Source organism: Squalius cephalus, assembly GCF_949319135.1.
Source record: "Squalius cephalus genome assembly, chromosome: 22".
Lineage (NCBI taxonomy): Eukaryota > Metazoa > Chordata > Actinopteri > Cypriniformes > Leuciscidae > Squalius > Squalius cephalus.
The window spans coordinates 29,518,361-29,545,984 of record NC_137143.1 but is presented as its reverse complement, the minus strand read 5'-3'; the positions used below and the strand labels follow the sequence as shown (position 1 = coordinate 29,545,984).

Here is a 27,624-nt window from a genome sequence, read left to right as displayed (position 1 = left end):
TGACACCACGCCAGTCTATAGCCATTTGTCAACAACCGGAGGGGGCAAGGCCTCTTTCAAGAGAACAGCAGTCACAAGAGTTGCTGTTAAATCCCTCCAAAGGGCAGCAGAATGTTTGTGCTCCATCCAAGAGGCCACTGGGAAGACTGACAGGGGAATAATTAGTTGGATCCGGCAAGTGCCAATCATGGAATGTGTGAAAAGGAAACACGCCCTTTTTCCCGTACATTTGTGAGTGGCTTCGGAAAAAAGGAATGGATTTCATGTAATTAAATAACATGAAGTCTGTCCTGCAAGCTTTAAGAACAAGCCATGCGGGCAATTTTCATGATTGCACAAGCTGCCAGTGTGCTGTGTGGATCAAAGCGAGAGAGAACAGTCACATGTATGGAAAAATAAAATGAACAGGGAAGCAAGCAGTACTCCAGAATCTCTCACACACACACACACACACTCACCCTGTAAATAAAGCGGCAGTCAATTACAATGGCCTGGCACAAAAGCCTTACCCAGTGGTTCAATTCAACAGGGAGAAATCTATCCCTCTATCCCTGAATAATTTTACACCTCAGTGCATACGAGACACGAAAAAAGGGAGGGGTTGTGGAGCGAATGAGGGTAACGTGGGATTGGAGACAGGAGGAGCAAAGGGGAATGGAGGGGAAGCATACAGCGCTGGTTGCTTCAGAAGCAGGTGAAATTACACAGGAACTCAGATTATATAGATGGTTAGGGCACAACAGATTATCTGACCTCATAGTAAGTGACAGGTTCATAAGAAAAAAGCTAGAAAAATAGCATGAAAAAGCTCTCACAAAATATTTTACTACATAATGTCATGTAATTCTTTGAGAAGACTTGATTTGATCCACTGGGGATTGATTAGACTATAAAAGTGTATATCAGGGGGTTTCAGTCCTTTTTGAACCTTAAAAAAATATATATACTGTATATATATATAAAAGTTAATGTATAAAGAAAGACCAACAAAAATATGTTAAAAGAAAAATTGATTTACATAAAAAACAACATTTGAGGCATATGAAGGACTATGACATGTGAAGGCCTATATATAAAATATGTAAACAAAAAAAATTATATAAACTTGATTAAAACACATGATTCCTGACAGTAATGTCAATTTTATACATTTGTTTAAAAATTATATAATATTTAAAAATGTTTAAATGTTAAAAATAACATTAACTTTGACAATCCCAAACAAAAACAATATTGCAATTTATTAATATTAAATATTTCAAAAATATTTTTTAACCCCTTTTTCTGCCCCCAATTTGGAAACATTTGCTCGTTCTTTGGAATGAAATGCACCAGTAAACCCTTCACAATAAGACCAGGAAAGTGTATAAAGAAAGGAAATGGGGTCAATTTTGACTCCAAACATCCCTTCAGGTGTCACGGTTAGTCCACGAAGGATGGAGACAATGAAGATAAAGTTCAAATAAAGAGGTTAACTTTAATAAAACTAAACCAAGGCGGCATTCCGATAGGCAGGTACAACATAACTGTGTGTCCATTACACCAACAACACCAGATAATGAGGAACTGAAACGGAGGGCTTATACACATAGGATGATGAACTAAATACAAACAGGTCGTATATAATTAATGAGAAACCAAGGAGACACACTAGTGGTGGGAAACTTAGAATAAAGGAAAACTTAACTAGATAAAGGCAGACACAATCGGAACTGAATACAATGAAAATGAAAATGAAACTTAAGCATAAACTGTGTCATCAGGTTTCACTCAAAAAGCAAAAGCATCCTGCTGCCTATTTTGCTGTTTTGCCATATACTGTACATAGACGCAAGCGCAACAGACACACAGACAAATAAAAAAAAAAAACTGAGAGCTGCCTGGAGCATTTTGCAATTCACTGCATCGGTCAGCGCACGCTCGCTAACATCTTTCTGCATTCCTTCGTGGACCTACAGATACACCTATACCACAGACTGACAGCAGCCTCTCTTCGAATTACTATTCCGATCATGATCCAGGCACCTTCACAAATCAGCTCCTTACAGCCCAAAGCCTCCCCGTTTGCAAAAACAAAGCAGCGTGACCTTTCCTTTTTCCCCTCATCGCCTCCTCAGCGGCTCAGTCTCCATTTCCTCAAACATTTGCCTGCACGGAGTCATCTTTAATTACCACGACAGGGGGCGACGCGTTCCCCGTACCAGATGCAAAGAGGAAATAAATGTTGTTGTTTTTTGCCTCTTCATTTCTACTAATCAGGGAGCTTTGCTCTTCAACTCGGTTGGGAAAAACTCTCGAAACAGAACGAAGAGCAAGCAAGAACGAGAGCGAGAGAACGCAAGCTTCTGCCTATATTGACAGTTCCAAAAAAAAAAAAAAAGTCTGCATAATTTGTTTCCACAAGAGGAAATGTATTAAAATAAATCTCATAAACATCAAGAGGACTGGCTTTTTTCTGGCTTGAAGAATGAAATCAAACTAATCAGCATTGTGCTAATCCTTTCAAGGAAGCTGTAATCCCCGGGATAGCGGCACATGGCTAAACCCACTCCGGAGGGGATCCGGTGGATTCTTTTTAACAAGCCTGATTACGCCAACAGAGCATCCACATGTCAGAGTAACACTTGGACCAGGAGAAAAATAATGGCAAAGTCTGTTTGTGCAGATGTGTCATAATCATTCAGACTTACTCACAGTCTAAACAAAAACACAGGGCACTCAAACTGATGACTATTTGCAATGACAACACAGCCATTTTAATGAGTGTTTGTAGATAGATAGATAGATAGACAGACAGACAGACAGACAGACAGACAGACAGGCAGACATACAGGCAGATAGACAGGCAGATAGATAGATAGATAGATAGATAGATAGATAGATAGATAGATAGATAGATAGATAGATAGATAGATAGATAGATAGATAGATAGATAGATAGATAGATAGATAGATAGATAGATAGATAGATAGATTGATTGAAAATTCAGCTTTGACCACAGGAATAAATTAAATAGAAAACAGTTGTTTTACATTTTGAAATAATATTTCACAATACTGTTTTTTTTTTATCTATCAAATAAATGCCACCTTGGTAAGCATAAGAGACTTATTTCAAAAACATTTTAAAAGTCTTACCGACCCTAAACTCATGAACAGTAGTGTATGTGCTGGTCAGAATCTATAAGACTTGTTGTGAATATGATCTTTACCTGAACATTTACTAATACATAGCATCTACAGACAGATGGAGATTGCAGCTCAACTACACAAAATTACCGCCATAGCTCTTTTATAACTGCGTATGAGAACATACTGAGTGTGAACGCCTCTTGAGACTGAAAAACAATCATGAAGCAGAAAATCCAAGATGTAGATCCTAAGTTAGTCCTTTCCCTGTCTGAACAAGTACATAAAGGTCAAAAATACAACAGATGCGGTGCTAGCTAAAACTACATTATTTGCTGTAATGTAAAGTGAAGCGGTAAACCTAGCTTGTTTGTGCGACAAGAGACCCTTCCGCTCCACAGAAGCCAAAGTTGTGCTTATACAAACACAAACTAAATTTCCCAGCATTCCCTGTAGGGTAAGGGTTGACTAGTAGCATCTGCTTCCTTTGATTATGTGAGGAGAAACTTAGACAGTCCGGAAAAGAAGAGGGACCCAGAGGAGAGGGGTAGTGCCAGCTAAGATTAAGGCAGGGGAACCACTTTTCTGGCACTTATCACAGAGGTAAAGCTGGATCCATGATGCCAATATCTAGATCAAGAGGACACACAGACACAAAAAAAACCTGAGAGATTTCAAATAAAACAATCGTGCCAGGGGAACTCGACAGGACAAGGACTCGCAAGCAGCAGCACTTTCTGTGACGCTTAAAACTTTTAGATGCACAGTTTGTCATCTGGAGCAGATTACGGTGGAATGCCACAGACACAGCATCTCTCAGTAAGTGTGTAAAGGGGCATTCGCTATAGCCAACGGCCATGGCTACTCAAGATGTTTAAGCGTTCAAAAAAAGAGAGTATTGTTCACCTTGACAGGCTGTTCATCCCTGCTGCTAGGGAGCGACTTATGAATCTTTTGGCGATATCAAAGCCATTCCTCTGGCTCAAAAAGGGATCCCAGCGATCTACGTTATAGAGCAAACCCACGGGCTTCAGCATTTGCAAAGTCTACAAAACATGGGGATTTTGTCATTGAGTCAAGGTAATACAATTCAATCTTCAGCTTACCAGATCAGCATGTAAGCTCCGTACCCATCCTCGGTGTTTACCCCTAAGATTCGGTACACACGCATTGTGATTTTCCACGCCCTCCTTTATCCTGGGGAATTGTTTCCCTGAAGGTGGAAGAAGGTCTAACAAAGAGCTTAGATTGGTCAAACAATGACAAAACCCAATGCACATCTCTCATTCTCTGTCTTTTCTTTTTGGAGCGATTGCGATATGCTTGACAAGGGGGGGGGGGGGGGACGTCCAGGCTGAAGGACACTTTGTCAATAAGTAATACCCACGCTGTATTAGCTGCATATTTAGCCATGAGAATTCATATAAATTGCTTTCAGACAAAGTTATTTAGCAAAGCGTGCTTCAGAATGCAACGGCGAGTCTTCTTGTGACATTCAACTGGTAATGTGAACTTTGGGTTTGTTCAGATCAAGGACAGTCCTGTGCAACGTTGTGGAGGCGTTCGTCTGTCAATTCAATATTTCCATCGCCATTTCCTGACCAAATCGTCGAGGAATTGCAAAAATATGTATATTCTTGAGACCTGTTCTGACTTCACTATGCATCATGATTATTTCAAAATTTTCTGCAGATGGTTTTTAGGCACAATATTCTCGTTACAAAGGTTTTCTAGATACACTCCAGGACTCCCAGCTGAGTGCGGTAAAGTATAGGAGAGCTATCAAACACACACACACATACACATTTTTTCTAGGTATTTAAAATTAACAGCAGGGGGTGTAAAGCAACTGACGGTGAGAGACGGAGCACGAGAAAAAGAGATAAAGACAGAAATTGACTTTTTGCCGTCCCCCAGCGTTCACCCTCTTCTCCTGTTCATTACAACACCATTACGTTTTGATGTTTTCCCCTCCTTTCCAACATACTGTCGGTTTCGTTCTTTAATGTGGTCATTCTGCTACGTACAAGAATTTTTCAACTGTACAGACGTCCGTGTCATTACCTTCAATAAGGGTCATTTCCCATGAGGAAAAGGGAGAGGTGGGAATGTTATATGGAGTGACTGACAAAACTATAAATTTAGACCCTCTTCCCAGCTCCCAATCTGAGAAATTATGACATATATATGTGATATATCCAACGCAGGCAGAAAAACGCAGGCTCGGACATGAGGTGTGCTTGTTTGTATGACCTGATGTCTCATTCGGCCCTGCTAGAGGCCTCATTATACCTCACCGCTGGTCGTTGGGAACATGGCATTCAGTCTGAGACTGGAGCTGAAGGAGGAAGAAGCCGGTGCTGTTTAGGAACTCGTTCTCATTAAGAGCAGTGTGTGTCACTAGGGAGACTTTCTGCTCCTAACAGCCTCCAAAAGTAGCTCCGCTTCAGCAACGGCCACACAATGTCTCCATCTGCAGGGAGAGCTACACCTCCACCTTCCATCTTTCTTTGCCTGTCCACATTGCCTGTCCTTCACTATTTTTTCTAATCTCCAATCTGTGCTTTATCTGGTCTGTGTTTGTTTAAACAGTCAGATATGTTTAGCTTGGACGACGACAGGAACAGTGAAAGCAATAGCACTACTGACAGTAACAAGTTCCTCATCCTGTGAGGATGCAAAATTGGGAGCGGGTTGCTACCGTAACGAATATGACAGATTTGGCTAATGCTCCTGGAGCCAATATTTCCTGAGAGCATGTTCACCACAAACAGCTGCTCTTGAGGGACAGGGAATCATGGAGGATAGACCTGAGCATCGTTACTATTTTCCATCCCCTAACAAATAATGAGGGGTCAAAGTGAACATGAAATAACATTCGTAACCTATGTTATGTCAGTAATGTGGTGCATTTCTGAGAAAAAAAAAGCAGAAAATTTGAGTTTATCTATCAGGAATTGATTGGGTTGTAAAAAGTGGTTTCGATATTCAAATGAAAACATTTTTAAAATGATTCAATTGAACTGTTCAGTTAACACTTCAAAATAAAGATCAATACTTAAGTCTAACATGAAATAAAAATAACCTTTCATAGCATTTATTAATAAATATAAATAAAATAGTGTTGCATAAATTCAATTTGTAACGTTGTATAAATTAATGTATTATTAACAATGAATAAAAGTATTTTTACAAAATAACATTAACTAGATCAATAAATAAATGACAAATTAAAATAAAGTTGAATTAAAACAAAATATAAATAATAGATGAAAAACCTAACATTAAAAAGTTAATTTAGTGATACTGCATTGGCAACTGACCAAAATTAAATGAGTTGAAGTAATAAAGTCACTAAAACTGAAATAACAATAAAGCTACAAAGAAATTTAGAGAACTAATAATGAGTACTAAAACATGTGTTATTAAACATTTTAGTAAATCTTTATTGTTAAGAAATTGAAACTTTTACCACCGTTCTTAATAAAAGAAGGAATTGTATTAAGAATATGATCAATTTTTATTTCAAGTTTACTTAAATTGTAAGCAATTTTGAGAACAGCAATTTTGCTCGCAGTTCAGCTCTTTCTCTATTGGACAGTGACTGTTCATTTCTCTTTTCCCCATCACTTCCTCTCCTTTCTACTTTCTACTCAAAAAGTGACAAAAGGCCAAAAATACAACACACACGTGAAACAAATACCCATCACTGAGGTTACCCACCGCTCATGACTTTTCTTTGAGGCTGGTTAGTTTGCATCAGCATGGGGTCAGATTATCTTCCTCTACAATGGCACAATTCTAAAAAAAGAACTATAAAAGAGGAGCTGGGGAGGGTGAAACAAACAGTTAAAACAGTTGGGAAACTTTATAGCCTAACTCTTTGCAAGTTGAGAGAAAGGGAGCGCGGAGGCTTTGACAGAAAGCACAGAGGGACAACCACACTGCTGGCTTCCCAACACGAAGGGCGCACAAATGAAACGGAGAGAGAGAAGTATCAACCTCTCTGCACCATCATTTCTTCAACTACAACACAGTCAAGCACGGAACAAAGGAAATACACCTGCATTCCACAGATCAAACTGCACTTTCAACTATTATCGTAAATAAACGTATATGTGCAAGACATCAGTGGTTTCCTCTCTCATAAGTTATAGCAGTTTTGAAATGGAAATGAATCTAAAATATTTTGAAAGGTCATGGCATGCATCATCCCAAGTCATCTAGAGCAGCGTGTGTCATCTCCATCATGCTAAAGAGTTTAAGGCAGGGCTAGAAAAGTTTGTTTGACTTTTGTAAACCTCAGACAACCTGCTGAAAAAAGCTTAAGTGTGAGTCCACGGTTTAGCCTGCTTCAAATCCTTAAGGGCAAAAAAAGATTAACAATGTTATATCAACCTGTGGTAACAAGACAGTTAAGAAAAAAAAGAAAAAAACGTGTCAGCTATTCCTTTAACAAGAATTTTAGACCATTATACATCTTGTAATGGTATTCCATTAGATATTCAGAACAGCTCAATACAAATCTCATCTCTCTAAATTTGGCAGAGCCCACAGTAAATCAGGTAGCAACTTTCAATATGTCAACTTACCCACTTGAGACCAGATCTCCAATTTAAAAAAAAATGAAAACTGATCTGGTGCATGTTCAAGTGGTGTTATACTTTGGCAGAGAGCGAGATGGTAGGAGGTTGTGTCAGACTTTAGGTGTGCTGTGGAATCGGTCCAAACAGGCCTACCTAATCTCTGCTGAGTGTGTTTGTTTGTCTCTGAATGTCAGAACGCCTTCGGGCCAGGAAGACAAAGTTCAAAGCAATGCAGATACACTTTAGTCCAACTGTTAGACTAAACTGACACAGATTTACAGAGGAAATCAAAACATTTCAATGTGGCAGTCAGCAAAAATGCACATTTTGTGTGGAAAATATCTTTTATCTTGGTGGAATACTAATATTCAATTGGCAAAATCTCTGCAAAAAAAAAAAATATTATATGAGAATTTATCAGATTATATTTATATAATATTGTCGCCGTCTGGCGGATTTTTATTTATTTATTTCATAAATCACTACTATTAGTCACCGTTTACGTCTGTTTGTGGGTTTTGCAGATATTTCACCAATAAAAAGCATTAAAAACTTGTGACTAAACCTCCTAACTCCATTGGATCTAATGTTTTATCTATTTGAGGAGCAGAGAAGAGTAGCATTTGATACCGTCTTGGCCTCTGCATAGCACTTCGTTATTAATAACATGGGATTTTGGCCAAAGGACAGAAAAAACTGAGCGCCCACATAGCAACAGTAAACTTTATAACCTGTAAGTTGATGAAAACATAATATGATGCACTTCATAATATGAAGCACACACTGTATGTCAGAAATTCTTTAATATTCACTGCTCAAAAAACCTAGTAACTCCATTTGATCTTGATTTTGGTCAAATTTGAATAATATAATGACACATGTAAGAGTGTGACCACATATAAATCCCTTATATAGACAATGTGGTGTTGAAAAATGCAGTGTTTTTTTTTCATTTCCTTATAATATAATATAATATAATATAATATAATATAATATAATATAATATAATATAATATAATATAATATAATATAATATAATAAAGACTGCAATGTTGATGAAATTCTGTTTAGCTGAGTCGTCAAATCTAAAAACTCAACTCCTAATTGGTTCTCTGCTTAAGTACAATTACAAATGAAAGTCAAAATAATAACCAACAATATATTCTGCATAAAATAAGCATCCATTAAAAACACATTATAACATTTGGACAAACAAAACGCCAAACTCCTGTGAAGCAAAAAGCATTAAAACTACCGATGGAAGCTTTTTACCTCGTTGGTGTTCCAGCGATGTCTCTCCTTGGGCAGGGAGGAGCATTTGGGAAGGCATTCCAGAAGCTTCTTGGGCAGGTAGATTTTCAAATGTCCATGTTCATCTGTGAACAACACAAAAAGATTACTTAATATGGAGTGTGAGCAGGATTATTAAAACAAAGCTGTGCTGCTCTCCAGGGTCTAAAACACTGGGAGCTGTTCTTTTTTAAACAAAGATCCAATCATTTCTTTGTAAATTACTGAGTTGTTTGAATACAATGTCACTATTGCTCAAGGGACTCCTTTGAGGAAACTTCCATGCCCAGGTGTTACGTTCGCAAATAGCTGTGACAACCTTTTTAGAAATATAAAACTATAAAACAGGCACGGGACCTCAAAGGGGGAGCACTCAGAAAGCAATGAAGAAAAAAAAAACTTAAGATGTTACTGTGAAATGAAAGGGAACATATTTGGAGCACAAGGCGTGCAAAAGGCTTTCATCCAGAAATGTCGTGATTTTGTTTTCATTGAGTTTTTTTTTTTTTTTTTTAATGCTCTCTCTCTCTCTCTCTCTCTCTCTCTCTCTCTCTCTCTCTCTCTCTCTCTCTCTCTCTCTCTCTCTCTATCTCTCTCTCCCTTATCATGCCAGAGTGCCTGCTCAAATACATAACAACCAAATTGGGCAACAGAGCAAAAGCATTTCAAGGTTATTGATAACCGTTTGCATCAAGGGCTCAGGCTTCTTAAGGAACTCAATGTTTAGCCCTGTGGGAGAAGGTAGTTCCATATTGCGTGCTGAGCCTGCTTATGAATATAAAAAAAGTGAGAGAGACTGAAAGAAAAGGAGAATGAGAGACTGACTGAGATTTGTGGAGTGTGTCCTCAGTAAAAGACGAGAGTGAAGTGAAAGAGACGCTGCAGATCTGAGTGAGATGAAGCCCGTGTGTCCATAGAGACACTGCTTAGCAACCACTCCCACTCCGGCATTAAGGACAAACAGATAGCCAGAGGGAAAGAGACACATGAAGAGGGTTCGATCACTCCCCTGTTCATAGTCTTACACCAGAACCAATGCACATTGGTTTTGCTTTACCTGTGCATGAACTCAGACCCGCATAGATCATTTAATTCCCTGGAGAAAACACCCAAGTGTTTTCACTACAAACTATATGCAAGTATTAATTTCGTTCACGAAATCTATGAAGAAAAATGTTCGTTGACGACCTTTTTTTGCATGACTAAGACGAGACTATTACGAGACGACACCAACGTCATTAAACAATGAACATTGTAAAATCAACATGCAATATCGTTGACGAAAAAGACGAGACTAAAATGTAGTTAAAAAATAAAAGCTTGACCAAAATCACTCTGGTTTTTTTTCGGAAAAAAGAAGAGACCGCTACAAGTTTTCAGGCTTACGGTTGCTAGATTTCAAGAATTTAAATCCCCCAATCAGAGTTTATCTGTTTAAAGAACACGTTTTCTACCCAGTGTTTTACTTAATCTTTGCAATCTGGCAATCATGTGCACATGCTCTCTCTACACTGTGGAAGAAGTGAGGATGATCTGAAAACACAGGCAAACACAGGTGTTGTTTTAATCGAAAAACATTAAAATAAGTTGGAATTTTTGGACTAGAAATTTCACAATTTTTATTTTTTATTTCTTGTTTTACTAGTAGGCCTATAATAAATCAGGAAACTAGATGTGGTAAAATAAACCGTATGGGTTGACATTATCTTGATTTATGTTTATAGGTGCAAGTCCAATAATTCTGATGAAATGTAAAAATACAATTTTCAAATGACAACAATCGTTGTGATTATAATTTTGAGCAAAAATGATTAATTATTATTTTCAGTTTAAACATGCAGAATGATGAAAATGTGGCTAAGAATAAAATGCTCAGACATTTAGTTGACTTAAACTTGTCTAAACAAAAACAGGACAAGGTTGACTAAATATGTTAAAAACTACTGTAAAAAAATACATTTGACACAGGACTAGGACTAAATTAAAAATAGCTGACAAAATTAAGACTACTTGTAGCTCAATTTCGTACTTTGTTGCATTCCGAAATGTCACATATACTGCAATTCAAGTACGCATTGCATTCTTTGAGTTGCCACAAGGGATTTACAGTGACTTTTCTGCAATGACAATATGACGAATATTTTACTGTAATGTTCACAGCATGCTAGCCTGAATTATCTGAATTTGTCTATCTGCATACTGTGTACTTGAATAAAGTACGTTTCCGGCCCTAGTCTCTGGCACTCAAGAAGAATTGCTTTTTTCTGGCTCAGGTGATTTTCATGAATTCTAACTTTTACATTTGGAGTAGACCAGGGGTGTTTCCTCCGATGAGGCAAGGAAGGCAGTGCCTCCTCAAAAAATTCGATGAGAAAATATATTGTGCGTCTTCTGCGTTCGCGAATCAGTCTAAATGAACAAAATGATGGCGTTAATGGTAAGACTAATTAAAAAAGTAAGTAAACAACTCACCCACTAAGATATCATCGCTTTGTAATTTGATGAGATTTATACTTGGTTTTAATAAATAGAACATTAATAAGATTGTAAATTTAAAAAAAGAATTGCATGTGGATAGATTTGTTTAATAGAATTGTATTTAGTTTCTTACTTTATGTAATGTAATGTTTATTTAACCAGGAAAATGTGACAACATTAAGTGTAACTGGGACATGAATTTACATTTGATTTACAAAAAAAAAAAAAAAAAAAACTGTGAGGACTTTGCCTCCTCATTTCAGAACACCACTGCATGCCACTGATGTAAATGTTTGCCTAAATTTCCTACTTTTCCAACTGTTGAATACAATAAGAATGTAGAGGTATACGATGTGATTACTAGGACATTTTCCTCAAAAGAAAAACCTGATAAGCAGGAGACTTAATCAAAGTCACCATTTGCTCTCCATTCAATCTCACTGGTGTCTAGGATAAACTAGTGAGTTTGAAAAGATCTTATTTGTGATTTGCCTTTTTATTTAGCGCCGTCTCTCTCTTGGCAACAGTTACGTTGGGATCTAATGACCGTTTCACATTTTAAATTGGGAGATCTGTGGCTGTTATGCTCCAACTAAAGCAAATATTTAGAAGAAAAGCACAGTACATTCGCATAAGACAATGAATAAATGAGCCGGCTCTCTTCAAAAGTTTTTCTCTCTTTCATTCCAAGTAACTCGACTGGGATGAATTATAAAAGAACGAGGCGTTGAGCAACTTATTTACAGGGTAATTAAGACTAGAATATATATCCCTTCCTATTCCTATTTGTCATTTCTCGTCTCTTCATTTATCTCAGTACATGCTTTGGCAGAACAAGTGAGTGATTCTGAGGACTGCAATTTAGTCTCATTGTTCTGCATCAAAGTAAGGGGCTTTTAAATTATGCTGACTCTGACGACTGTGGCTTTAGAGGCAAATTTTAATCACAGAGTCAGTCGCCGTCTGCCAAGCGCTGCCTTAAGCGTTTGCCTTTCTCTCTCTTTCACGACCGTCTCCCAAGAGTAGCCAATGAGACGCAGAGCTGAGGGAAAAAAGCTTAACAACAAAGAAAATGAAAAACAAAACAAGGCTACGCACACGCTGCTAATACTCACACAGATATAAACGTATGGATGTAGGTGGTAGAGAAAGATAGAACCGAACAGAGCGCTGTAGACTATTTGCTCCTTCTCATGTACACAATTATAGGTGCACACAGGCATGCGCGCCCACTATAATTAATTATGAATGTATTAAGATGAATCGCTCCTGTTTCAAATTCTACTGACATACAAAAACACATTCACGTTCGACACGAACACCAATCAACATTCAGCGCAAATGCCAAGGCGTCGCACCCGCATGTGGCCCTTGTCTAACTGATGTCCGACTCTTGATCTGAGGAAATCTTTGAAGAACACCTATCAAACCTGCCCTTCAAAGTAATGTCAAGCATCAGAGAGTCCCGTCTAAACCGAGGATACAAAGGTATGGCATAACTTAACTCTTTATCATCTCACCATAAAGAGCTCTTTTAAATTTTTCAGAAACTCCATGTCAGCATTCGTGAGTTAGGTCAAGAAAGTGACAGATTGACTGAACTCTTCGACGGGAGGCATTGGAGGTCACTGAATACGGAGCGATCTATGTTGAAATGAAGTGATGAATGTGACTTCTGCGCAAAGGCACTGTGGGATCTCATACTGTCAATAAGCAGCATGTTTGTACAGATCCCACATGTGACTTTAAGTGACCCCAATAAGAACAACAACACTGATGGTGACAGAAAAGCCCTGAAGGCAGTGTCTGAAAAGCAGCTTTATTTTCAATGAGTGTTTACATGACAAATGAGCCGAAACATACTATTCGGTGATAAACGGTTGGTAAGCATCGGCCATGGATAAACCATAGGCCCAATCGGGCCATCCAAAACCAAGCTTTCCAATATTTAGACAGACAAAAAACATGAAGTATGAAAAACATCATATAGGCAACGCACACACAACGAGCGCATTAAGCCCAGAACACAGCATTGCTTTTAAGTTCCATCGCGAAATAGCCTATACGTGACAAAAGCCGACCAATCAGGTTGTGAACATATCCCTAAATGTCTTTAGGTTCGGTATCTTTAGGTTCGGTGTTAAAATGCCAATGTGAATGCTAAGCGGGCCAGGACTAAAGGTTCTTTTGAAATTTTCCCACATTAAGGGTGTGTTCACATTTGTAGTTCAGTTCACTTGGTCCATTTGGTCAAGAGTCTGGACTCCAGACCAAAAAAAAAAAAAAAAAAAAAAACACATTTATTCCTGGCCCGCTTAGCGTTCACATTGGCATTTTAACTCCGAACCTAAAGACATATAGGGATATGTTCGCAACCTGATTGGTCGGCTTTTGTTACATATATTTTGCGACGGAACTTAAAAACAATGCTGTGTTCTGGGCTAAATGCGCTCATTGTATGTGCGTAGCCTATATATGATGGTATTTTGACCAGATGAGAACTCGTGGAGAGCTTATAAAATGTGTAAAGGAGTCAAAACAGCAGCAGGAATCCCTCTGTCACACACACAAATGAAGATCTGCTTCGAGGAGACGTGGTTCTGATGCCTGTGCCGAACTGTGATGGGCAACATAGCAACTATGATTACATGTCTTTGGTCCGAGTTGCATTCATATTTCACTCGAACCGCACCAGAGTTAGCTTGGAAGCGGACAGAGTCTCTTTTCATCTTTTCATGTGTTTAGTGTGCATCAGGGTTCGGATGGCAGCGTTCACACTTATTCAAATGAACCACCAAAGCATTTTTTCACCGAGCTGGCATATTTTTCCAATTGTTTTCAATGGGAGCACCGCGTTTTTTAAGCGTCATGAGCGTAAAGAGGCGCTGAGCGTTTTTTCACGCTGAAGCGCTGAGCGCTCTGCGTTTTTTACAGGTCGCAGAGAGTTTAAGAATGTTTAACTTTGGGTAAAACGCAGCGCTCATCACTGTCACTTTTTACCCAACCGTCCAATCACAGTGGAGGAGGGGCGGGACTAATACCACACCGACCAACCGCCACATTCTGCTTGTGCAACGTCAACAGATGACAACAACAAGCATAATAACGGAACAAAATAATTTAAAAGAAGAGCCAGAGAAAATACGTTACATTGTATCGACATTTGTATATAGAATCAACACAGAAACAAAATATGTGTGAAATGAGAAACTAGTAACACTTTTGCGGATATTCCGTATCATAACAAGCAAAGTGTCTCAACTGACGCAAAACGCTCTCAAGCACCCACAGCTAGGCGTTTTCAGGTTGCTCTATGAATAATAATTATTCATGTATTGAAAATTCTGTAAAGCTACATTTTTTACTCATTACCACAATGCTTTTTATATGTCTTTATAGTGACATTGATATCACAAGAACACTTGATAGAGCAGTGTTTTTAGTTTTTATTCAATTTTATATATTAATATATTATATATATTAAATCTTTTGATTAACACAAACCACTGTGTGTGGGCCTCTAAGTTTTTAATCCCTTTGGTACAATACAATCCTGAAGAGGAAAACCGATAAACAGGGTTTATAATGAACAATCGTCTGCAAAGGTGTCTGTTGAAATGTTTTGACATTTCTTGCACACATTCATAATTAATACGTTTTAATTGAGCGGACGGATCTAAATGGCAAAACAGGCTAGCTGTGCAAAATGAGTACTTGTACTTCTAAATCCACAGAGCCACATTTCTAAGGCAAGCACAAAGAAGGTCCATCCTCCTGTATGTTCCCTCTGAGGATTACCGCATATCTGCGCTCTTTAATGACTCTGTAAGCATCTATAGTGTGCAAGTACATGGGTCGGTCTTGAAACAGATGGAGCTTCGCCACTGCAAAGTGTAAAAAGACAAGAATGGACACAAAAACTTTCCACACCTCATCAGCCCAATGTCACTTTTTAATGAAAGCCGTCTCTTTTTCCATTAAATTGTCAGCTCTGACGGACATTTTCTGTTTGCATTTGTTTATTTGTAAACTGTATTTTCCACGGAACGCCATTTCACCTGCCGTAAGCGGTTTTGTCTCAGATCGTGGCGGGGTGTACGCATCCGACGCTCCTTTAGAAACTCTTCAAATTAAGAATGGTGCAATGACAAATGCTCTGAGAGCGGCAAATCTGCTTCAGAAGGCAAATTTGGAGCCTGTCTGAATAAGGAGAGGGTGACATTTACAGATTTGATTTTCTCTCTACCTCATCTTACGGCAGACACAAGCCTGCACAAGGGTCGCTGTGGTGTCTGCCGTGACTTTTTGATCCCATTTTGAAGAATATGGGCTTTGGAGGAAATGCATTAAACTATCCTGATATAAGAACAGATTCAAGAAAAAACGTTTTCTCGAATGGACTCAAATGGAGGTCAAGTAAATCTAGAGATGTTTCTGTACAACAGATAGGGGCATAGAGGACGTCTGCAAAGTCAACAAAAACCTAAAGGAGTAAATGTTACGGAGATCAATTACGTCACTTTCGCTTCGCCTCTGTTAATGGATCGATTTTGGCCCATCTGTCATATTACAGAGATGTTTCACCAAGGACCGCAATCTGTCTCGTGAGAAATGTTCCAGAAAATCAAATCTCATACCCGTTCGCATCTCAAATGAAACTTTAGATTATTATTTTTTTTAAAAAGCAAATTGCAAACCAGCACAATATAGATTCTACTCATCAACTGATTAATTTTTTTAGCTTATAAAACAAAAATGCCGTACATATAATAAAACGGAAAGAAAAACTCAAATCCTCCAGTGAGATGAGGTGTCAGTTAATTATAAAATGTTGTATAATAAAGACTGAAAATTGCTGGGAAAAGCAACATTTACAGTTCCCAGTACAGATATTAAGGGGTGTCTAGGGAAATTTGAGCTTTTTTCTCCTTTTTTTTTTTTCAAACAAAATTAATGTGACAGAAATAAGGGCTCATTGCACAGTAGTTCCAAGCAGACAGGGAGAAGGATGGGACTGCATGTTAATTCATCAATGGCGCTGGTAAACTTTTCAAGTAGTCTTCCCTCAACTGCTTTATTAACCACATGAGTTGAAGGCAGGCTAGGAAAGAGGGAGGGTCTTATGACTTTCAAGTCAAAGTAGAAAAGGCTTTGATATGAAAGACAGCATACGAAAGGAGAACGCAGCGGGTTGACATGGTCTTTTACCAAGCTGGCATTCCAACCTCTATACAACAAGCCTCCTCCGTGCCTCTCTCCAGGGAATTGTGCACTGCATGAAAATCAGTGGTATAGTTATCTATATGCTAATTTCCATGGTGGAACGAAAGGTGAATATTCAGACATTGGAGAGTCACACCCACAGCGTTATCCATGTCTGGTCAAGAAAAACACAAATAGGAAGACCATAACATAAGAAACAACATGGACACATGCACAGATCGCAAAGAGATCATATGCATCTAATTTAATTATTAAGTTGATGATGAATTATGGATTTTTATCTGAGGGCATTTGCACTGCATGAGCAACTGCATGAGAGGGAATTTTACCAACCCAAAGTAGGGCTGGGCAATACATCTAAAAATCGATATATCTCAATTTTATACCTAAAGATTTTGATGATATTTAATATTTTTGCATTTGCCACAGATTTCCGCTTGTAAAAACAGATTTCCGCTTGTTACGTAAAATATTGTTTAAGGTTTCAAGCCTCTTCTCGTTTGACTTAATAATACTATCTCAGCTGTTTATGAGCACTATTTATTCATATTAGACATTTAAGCTAAGCTTTTAAAAACTTAGGGTGTACACTACAGTTTAATTGCTCACGGTATCCCGGCAACAAATATTTTAACGATTTATCCATCTGGGACTTCGGTATGGAGATAAAGGAGAGAATCATGATTTTATGGAAGTATTACATCACATCCTGAGTGTATATTAGCACCGTTTGTTTGCTTTTGGCATCTGACAGAGCGTTTGGACCTGGAAGAGGCGACGAGTGACTTCATCATACTTAATAAGTGTATTGTTACAAAGTTTTTACTGCTTTATGGTTTAAAAAATAATCATTTAAACTTACTGTTTTTTACTAAATGAACACAAATGGAACATTTAAAATATTTACTTAAAAAAAAAAATATAACAATCTTCCAACAAAAAGGATTTGCGAGCGTGTAAAACATCCTCAAGCTCGCTGGGGAAAAAGGGGAATGAAATGGGTTTTCTGACTTTTAACTTTTAACATTAGCACAATATTCATGATATTCTTTAATTGAATAATGTGTATCACCCAGCCCTAACCAGAAGCATTCTTCAAAACTGCCTTTGACTGCTTTGGGCTACATAAACCTCAGACCAACTACAGTTTATAAATCCACCATCAGAAAAAAGCGCCACATTCTGCTGTGTGTATGAGAGGCGAGATCTTTTTCTGTGTGTAATAAAATTTCTATTGAATTAGCTATGACTTGAAGGGGTGGACGATGTCAGTCAAATTGATTTAGCATCTACTAAAGCGACTCAAGGTCATGGAGCTCGGAGCCAGACCTCGTCCAGAGAGAGTCTGCAGCGTGAACACTTTAAAGCAGGAGGTGTGGAGAGATTCTTCAACAAATCTGAGGAAAAGTCGAGAAGGAGTGCTGCCGTGACCTCCAGCGCTGGTCCTCCTCCTCAAAACCCTTTGAGCCAGAAAAACATGTGAATCTTGGTGCTAATCTGGGGTTTAACGGCTCATCTTTAAAAGGCTTGACATTGAAGAGCTGTTTTACTGTATCTGTCATGGCAGCTTGAGCAAGCATCACTTCAGAGAAAAGAGCAAAGCTTGTTTTAGGATAGGATAAAGAGGGCTGACAAAAACAGATCTCAAATCGATAGTGTCCTCTTGCTTTTATGCCACAATGATAGGATACCTTTGTTTCCTCACTTTTTCTTTTTTTTCTCTCTCTGTGATTTGTGTTTCACTAGCACCAAAAATGAGGTTGACTGAATTCTGATCAACTCTGGACCACACTCGTATGCGAGGCTTTATCACAACCAATCATGCTCAGATAAAGCATTTTGACAGGATGATTGTGTGATCATGATCCTCATCATAAAAACTATAGTGACAGAGTGGACATAAAGAAGGGAAGATGAGGATAAAAGAATGAAAGGGGGGATGATAAATCTATTTTTTTCCCACAGGGAAATGGCCTGACAATGATTCACATTTCCTCTTAACAGAGAATAATGTGCCGTCCTAAAGCCATTAAAGGAAGCTTGTGTCCGGCCAGAGCCATGACATCATTTGGCACGCTGTTTTACCACCTTTTCTGATTCAAATGGGATCTGGGTCCAATTGGTCAGTTTCAATTTCACTCATCCCTCCAGCTCCAAGATCAATACCAATCAAAGCAGTGATTGCTCTATTGTTCTGCTTAATACTACAGCTCCTTCACTGGCTCCGGGCCTTCATCACCATCAGCGGCCACATCTGTGCCATTCAATAGATCATTGGCCAGATAGCTATCTGCCATTTGGCTAATGAAGATTGTTTATAGAGAGGAGATTATAAAAATGCAAAGCTCTCTGTGGTTTTTACACATTAAAACCTAAATTAATGTCACTGTCATCTCCTTGCGTGGGAGCTGTGTTTTGATGGTGTTTGGAAAGTTGCTGTACATTTACTCACACTTGTCATTTTTTGTTTGTTCATTCATTTCTCTGGTAAAAGTCCAAGGGTAAAGAAGCCCTTAGCACAACATTTCTTAAGGAAAAACAATAGGAAGTTAATTAGAAAAAGTTCTAAAGAAATATTTGACATGTTAACTCTTTATCTTAAGAACAGAGATTGCTCAAATAATTTCAACAAACTGAATATTTCAACACTGATAAATCTTAAGGACATAAGATCATATTTGTCAAGAATTTGAATATTTCCTAGTTAATATTTTGTATTCATGAAAATAATCTTTTTAAAAGTTTCAAGAATGTTTTGTGAATCTGGCATTAAATATAAGAATAATGCTGCATGGAACCTTATAGAACTAACTGATATTGATTTAATGTTTCTTTCAAAAGCCTAATCAGTATAATATTGATATCTATATGAAGGCATTAACTGTGCACAAGAAAGGGATAAAATAGGTTTCAACAATACATTTTTCTTTGTTTACAAATTTCTGTGCAATCTACACAATACACATATGTACATAGACAATCTGAGGCATACGATAAATGAAACGATAACAAAACATATGCTTCTGACAAGAATTATAAAACAGAAGCAGGTCCTATAAACAGCACACAAATAGGCAAACACCAGCTTGAACCATTGTCTTACACCTGGACGCATAAAACCAACATGCAAATCCATGCAACACTGACTACCAAAGGCATTCAGAGACATAAACAAGACAGAGGATATGAGAATGCTCAAATACACATGGACTCAATCATGCAAATGAGTGTATGAATACAAATGGATAAAGAGTTGAGCTATGCATACAAAATGCACTTTAGAGTTCTGGCTAACAATTTGGTCCTGTTTTCTGCCCTACCCGAGCTCTCTCTCTCTCTCTCTCTCTCTCATCACAGTAACAAAAATTGCATATTATCATCACCATGCTCTTCAATAGATCCTTGTTTGAATCATGTACTGAATGTCTGAGACTTTAGTTGACTCATGATAACCTCATTTCGGTGTTTATAAAAGCACGGTACACAAAAGCCCTTTACACAGTGTGAGCACCGAAACCAAAAGCCCATTGAAAGTGAGAGATAGGATTGCAAAAAAAACATCCTTTTTCACTTTAGGTGTGATTTTTTCAAAGGTCTCCAAAAACAACAAGGTCAGCTTCATTTAAACCTGCTGGACCTAAAAGGAAGCTATGCTGCATTGGCTCAGTCACGACTTGCTCCCTGAGACGAGTAAACCGAATGTACGCTGGCACGCACAGATAAGGCATGATTGTTATGAAGAGTGACATAAGCCTGCGCCAAGTGAAGCATCACCGTACGCCCGACACGCTAGCGCTTGGCACAATTATCGCCAACTGTTTTGATAACGAGAGACGTTATGCAAGCGAAGAGTTCAAACTCCTCCAAGACAGGAGGCCGATTCTGTGATAACCTGACTTTCGTGTCTGGGTGTCCCAGGAGACCAGCGTCTCTCTCTGCTCTCTTCCCTGGTAGAGCAGTTCAGTCAACTGTTTACATCTCTGCAACACGAACAAAACCTCTCATTATTTGCAGGATCTCAATTAAATTTTATCTTAGCCAATTTAAAAGATCTGTACGGCAGCAACTTCTCTCTTAATTGCTAGGGTGTTTTTTGAAAATAAAGCCTGGCTGATAAAACACTGAAGATATGGGATACTGCGTTTGCGACAAGAAAGCAAATGAACGCACTGTCATCCTTCCATTGAAGTCAAGGGATGAATTTCCCTTGGTCTCCAGAGGCTAACTGCTTCTTATCTATTGACTCTTGTCCAAGACAATATGCAATAGCATGGGAGAAAAAAAAAAAAGTCTGCAAATTCATGTCATAGTAAAATACTTGGTATGAGTTGAGGTCTAAAAGTAAAAAAAGCAGCTGCACATCTAAACATATTCTAAAGAGACTTGATGATGTGCATTGTGGCTGCCTTAATAAGTGGGAGTGGTTCATCTGGGGATTTCCACTGGTGGAGTAAAAAAGGCTATGCTGGACACTAGGGAAGAGGAGAGGGGGAAGGAGAGGAACGGCAGACCAGGATTCCTCCCAATTAGCTCACTTCGACATTCTGGTTCTGTCCCAGTTGGCTCCCAAAGCTTTTCTTGGCTCAACAAAGCAAAAGAATCAGGCTAAAATGGGGTCCATGAAGGGGGCCGCCTGAACTGGATCTCCTTTTATCCTCACATTCCGACACGGCTCACAAGCGACGTCTACCACTGTGTTATAAGAACCGACAGCCCATTTCATTTAAAAATCAACATGTAGGCTAATCAATGGATTGCCAACATGTCTGCAAAGAGTTAATGCTGTTGTTAAACCACGAGAGCCGGCATGGCCAGAGACGGCTGAGATGTGTATCCCTCCAGCTGCTAATTGCACTCTTAGCCTTCAACAACTGGGCAGCAGAACTCCTGCCACTTAGTGTCCATGTCGGAGTGTCTTCATTAAGAGAGTGTCTCTTCGAAACGTCCTCGATCACTCAGTGAAATCACTGAGAACGGCTGGAGAGAGAGAAGCACAACAAGAACACACCTTCATCCACACCCACGCAAGCCAACGCCTGCGCTCTGCGTTGATTAGCCATGACAACGAGCTGCTGCTTCCAAAAATATGCTGCTCGTTCCGGAGCAGCATGGCCATGCATGAATAAACATCATCTGTAATGGAGCTGAATGAAAATGAGACGCTGGCCTTTTTTAAGCTGATCTACCAAGAACGGCCTCTCCCTCCCGACTCCCTGCACTAAAAGTCACCTAGTAGCTGAACGTTGGCTTATTACAAATTGCTTTGATAGAATTTGCTAAGCTCTTGAACCTGGTAAACACACCAGGAAAACAACCGTTATTGTGCTGAAAGCAAGGTTTTAGATCAAAAGCTCTAGAGACTCTGAAGTCTTGTATTAATTTGATCTTTCTCTGGTTTGGGCTCTGGTAATACTATAAAAACACTGTTGAAGAACTATACCAGCTGCGAGAATGAGGTTATACAGTATGTAAACGAATGGGCAGAGAAGATGAACAGCATTTCATAACGTTGTCATGTTTTGAGGGATGCAGTGGAAAAGGAAGCCAGCTCTCTTACTGTTGTTGTCTGTGTCATCGCTGACACTCTTAGGAGGAACGTGGCCGGTGTAACCAACGGCGGTTCTGTACATTCGATCCGGATTACGTATTTTCTTCAGTCCTACAGGGGACACAGTGGAGGAGGGAACAGTGAGGGGAGAAGGTCTGTGGGTACAAAAATACAAAGCCCTCTACTTCCTATTCAAGCAGAGGTCATTCATTGCTTTCACTCTCGCCTTCTAAATGACCACAGCGCATTATGATTGTGACATTGCGATACATTTTTAGCCCTTCTGCAACTGACTGGAACATTTAGCACTTTAGAGGTCAAGAGGTCATTTCAGGTTTAAGTTTAAGAAAAATAGCTACCATCACACTTGCATTTGTGAGTCTAAAGGAGCTTTTCCAGCATCCAAGTATTGCATACAAGATGTGTACGTAGGTGTGCAATCAACTAGGCTGGCGAGGAGCTAAATCTACATGTTGAATCATACCACATGATGAGGTTCTACTAATTTCTGTGGCTTACTGGATTCTTAAATGCAGTTGTCAGGAAAAAGCCTACTTTTGAGCATAGATGCACATTAGCATTGAACTAGAAAAACAACTGCTGCTTCTTAAAGAGATAGTTCACACAAAAATGTAAATTGTCCACCCTCACCTCGTTCCAAACTTGTATGACCTTCTTTTGTGATTATCAACATTGAAGAATGTTGGTAACCAAATAGTTTTGAACTGAGTTTTATTGTAGGATCAATAAAAAAAAAAAAACTAAGACATTTCTCATAATATCTTTTTATATGTTCCAAAAAGAAAGTAATACAATATTTAAGTCATACGCCATCAGGATGAGTAAATCATTTTCATTTGGGTGACATATCTGTAACACCGTGTCTACACTGGATGCGGCGCCAACGTAACACAAATCCCCGACAGTAAACTAATGCCTTGTTCTATTTATGACATACTCCAAACACTTGCAATGCTTCTCATAGGAAGAACAAATGGATTGCAATGGTTGCTTTGTCGCGTCCAATGTAGACAGCTTCCAGCTGTTGCGGCGCGTATAGATTCGCTGTAAGAAACACATAAAGCAAGCCATAAAAAGCATGCAAATTACTGGAACTGAAATCTGAAGAGCTAAACTAGCACTTTAATTTCCCCCAGTTGTCACCTAAACATTGGTAAACATCATGTTCATATTGACTCTTTAACAGCGATGGCCAAGGATTTAGTACCTGAATCACTGGTAAACTGTGCCCTCTCCTTCCAGTTGGCTAATCAATCCATACAATCAATCATTTAGAAAAGGTCTATCAAGTCAAAATAACTTCTTCAGGTAGAAAGAGTAAAAGTGGGAGACACAGCTTACTATGCATGGCTTACTATGTTCACTTAGGCAGGCAAAACCTCAGAGAGGCTAGATAAATTCTACACAATCCAATTTGTTTGGAAGAGCCAGTAGTATCAGTTGTATTTTTGTAATATATTTTTTTTTTATAAGAGTGCTGCTGTTTGCATCGCCAAACAGATCAAAAACACCCAGGAGCTTAATTTCAAGCAAAACCACAGTGAAATTTCACGTCTCTGATAAATTAGAGAAATTGAGATTTGATGAGCAACCAAATATGTACAATTGAGCTTCCAAAGCCTGCAGTTGTCCACACAATACAGGTTAGTGGAGGCACGTATGTGAGAGAACAAGATAACACAGAGCCAACTGACTGAATGGATGGAGAGAGAGACTCATGCACTCTCTAGCCATAGAAATATTCCAGAACACGACTTTGAAAACATCTAAAAGCTGATGGGGGTAGTGAGAGGAGCACATCCTTGTATGTAAGCTGCCATCATCATGTTGGCAAGAACCACTGGAGAATATGCTTCCTGTGTGGAGGAAAAGAATAGAACTGATCCAGGAAGCTGGCAAGAGCAAAGACTGTCAGATACAAATGCGTGACACAGTTTTAGGCCGTATAGGTCAAAAGAGGCAATGTTTTCTCCTGTTCTGTGGCAGCTCAAATGGGTAAAAATAGCCCACAATCTTTCTGTCCCCAAACTTACGTTACATTTTGACACATTTTTCATTCTGAGAAGTAGAGCAAGAGCAAAGCGTTACCTGTCTGGACTTACATAGATAAATGTGCACTATGAAACATGAAGAAAGGTAATACCTTTTTCTGGCCAGGTCATCGCTCAGCAATAGCAAAAATGAAGATATCCAACAACAACCGGAGAAACAGAACTGTGCTATTGCCTATATAGATCCGAAGTAGTGTGTTATTAATACTTCCTTTCTAGAAGATAATTCTATACGTTCCAGTGCTCACTAGAGAAACAGCACACATGCGCGCTACCGTCCCACACAGGCACTCTGCGAGCTCACCCAAATCACTGAGGGCAACTTCGTCACTTTGATGGAATTCTTTAATAGGCAAGCTTAGTTATCACTCTTAGTTCCAATGTGTGTAAGTTGGGGGGGGGGGGGGGGGACTGATTTGCACAGCTCAATAGCACCACCATGTGGCTGTTATGAAGCAAAACTTCCTTGACTGATTTAATTTAGGGAAAAAAATGTTGAATAAATAATTCAATGTTGACAAACTCGTGGTTGTTATTTTAAGATATTCCAGAGCTAATTTTCCAACATTACTGAACAATCAGCATTTTCTTCCCACGATGCTTTAGAATCAAACTAATGTCTTATTATTTATCTGGTCCCAATGGGGAAAAAAAAATACGTTTTCCAAAAGGGATCAAAGTAAACAGGAATTTTGAAGGCTAGGGAGCGTCTTGTGAATCTTAAATGTGATCTGAATAATTTACATCTTGCTTCAAATTCGTTATATAAAAATAAATGCATATATTTTAATCTCAAATAATTTCATTAATACGTAAGGACCACATTAAAAAACATCCTCGAAGAATGATAAACAAGACGCGCGCCGTTAATGCAAAAAAAAGTGAACTTTAGGTTCGACTATATCAAAACTAATCAGAATTACACTCTATTCAAATTCTAGCGAATAGTGAGAACATGAACTTGGCTTTAGTTGCCGAGCATCGCTTTAGGAAAGAGGAGAGACGTACCTTTCATTTTGCTGCCTCATTAAAATTCCGCTTCAATTATCCCAGTGTCCTTTCCAATCCAGTTTCAATGTGTTATTATCTAAGAAAATAACTGCTGACAGCTTCAAAACAGCAGCGGCCAAATAGTCACAGTTCTGGGAAAATATTCCACACAAGACCGAAGCATATCGAGCAGCTGTCGGAGGGTTCAGTCACTAAAGGGGGGTTCTGGTGGGGGTGGAAGGAAATCAATCACGTTTTAGAGCATCACCATAAATCTGCATTTATGGCTTTTGGAGTTAAAAGCGTCGCCCTGCTCAATGCGAAAGAAAAATGAAGTAGTTGACCGCGTTTGACTTCACGGAGCTCGCTTGTTTGTCAGCCCACGGGGAACGTGGATGCGGTGTGGAGGAATCCCACTCTAAATCATACGCGAGTCATTTCACGCGTTCATTTCGTCTGATGCGCTCATGTGCGCGTCTCAGTTAGGCTATAAGAAAAACATGTTTCTCTTCATCTAACGAAGGCTGTGGCTCGGCTCGACTTGGATGCGTGTGACTTTGAAAACCCTCTGTGTGCTTTGAGATGAAAGGAGTCGCGTAATGAACGTAACCCGTGATTACCTAACTCCGTTCCCGTTATTTTAATAGCCGTCTCAGAGATGGCTAATCCCATCAGCGCTTCAGCTTTTTTGCCATTTCGTGACAAACATAAGCTAAGCGAAAATGTCACTGACTTTCTCCGTCGCGCATCCCTATCCCGATCTTTATCATCTGGAGCTTAACGCTGATAAAACTGCGAAATGAAAAATAATAATCTTGTTATTTCTCTCTTACCTTCCGGCTTGTTTTCGGCAGCCATTTCCCCTCCGCGCGCCACATCCTCCTCCTCCTCCTCCTCCTAGCGACCGGGGGGGTACCACGCGCGTTCACGGCGAGGACGCGTCTAGAGGAGGGGGCGAGAGGCGGGAGGCGCGTGCGTGAAGACGCGTTAGCTATTGGCCACGAAGTGCCATAAATGACAATGGTGCTTTTGGTGATGCTTCATGATTTTGCGAAATCCATATCCCCCTTTTATCCATCCCCTCAACGCCATTGGTGAATTGATTATTATTTAGGAGACACCTTTACGATGCAGCGACCAATAAGATTTTTTTTTTGTTTTTTTTTTTGGAAGGATCAGATTTTGGGAGAAATCTTAGGAATGTAAACATAGAATATTTTAAGTCTATACAACAAATGTTTACGAATTCATGCTTGAAAGACACCCATATCCGTTCGGCGCGACATAACTATTTTATAACACTGCTAAATCGAGATACGTGTCCAGCAGTCTAAGTACTAATAACATGCCCCACTGTGTCATATAATTAGATGTTAACAGCCATGTTAGAGTCGTTAATCTGCCACTCGTGCTGAAGATGATTGTGAAACGAGAATGACATGGATGTGAGCATAGAGACCATGACGGTTTTAATCTAAAAGGTTATTGTTGTATTGCAAGTCGGCAGTGGCACCACTGAAAAGAAAAGAAAAAAACATCTGGGTAATATGTGTCAGGTCGTGCGTGGATGCTCAAGCTTGTTCATGAGTTCTTGAGCGCTGTCCACTCGTGGGTGCTGAAGGAGATGGTGCTGAAAGAACAGCTCCACTCATCGACCACAAACAGTCCGTCTGCCGTTTGCCCAAATGAAGCCAAATCAAGAATGTTTACGCACAACAACGCAGCATGTAGTGATTACTGCCAATGTATTTGCACAACAGAATCATAACAATAAGAAAATAATACATAGCGGTAGTTTTGGGACGATGACATTATAAAGCCTTCTCCTTCTAAAACCTAAAACTTAAGCATTTTATTAATTGTTTTAAAATTATTATGTATGGAGTCAATATTATTACCATTTTGAGAAATTACATATATAAAAAATATTGTCGCATGCCACAATCATTTAAAATGACCAGACCTAAAATATAAAAACCTCCTCTAAAACTGATTAAAATTGTTTATGGACATTATGTACGTAAACTAACTAACTATATATTCGTTATTATTATTAATAATAATATTTGTATTAATAATAAAATAATAAAATGTTTATTTATTAATTATACTAATAATAAGATGTATCCATATCATTAATCCAACTAATTTACTTAGTTAGCTAAATACAATTTTTGGACATTTTCACCCTGAAATCTGTCTAATAGCGGATTTAAATTTTAAAGGACTCTCCTCCAGAACACATGGTGGCAGAAGAACAAATGAATCCTGAGCTTCAGCCGTAGGCGAATTGGCAGATTTACTATGG

At 38.9% G+C, this 27,624-nt stretch overlaps 1 protein-coding gene across 10 annotated transcripts in view; it reads right to left on the bottom strand.

Moving 5' to 3' along the window:
- The window catches only part of camta1b (calmodulin binding transcription activator 1b), a 275,440-nt gene extending 249,197 nt beyond the window's left edge, over window positions 1-26,243 (bottom strand). For 6 of the 10 annotated variants that reach the window (XM_079858260.1, XM_079858262.1, XM_079858261.1 and 3 more), the window contains exons 1-3: window positions 26,150-26,243; window positions 22,264-22,365; window positions 8,988-9,091 (exon numbers count right to left, since the gene is read on the bottom strand). In XM_079858260.1, the coding sequence (XP_079714386.1) occupies window positions 8,988-9,091; window positions 22,264-22,365; window positions 26,150-26,174 (231 nt within the window). In that variant the 5' untranslated portion in view covers window positions 26,175-26,243. Of the gene's footprint in view, window positions 1-8,987; window positions 9,092-22,263; window positions 22,366-24,418; window positions 24,453-25,334; window positions 25,414-26,149 lie in introns of those variants that run through there. The other 4 variants (XM_079858264.1, XM_079858263.1, XM_079858265.1 and 1 more) reach the window with 4 other exon arrangements.
- Window positions 26,244-27,624: the final 1,381 nt, after the last annotated feature.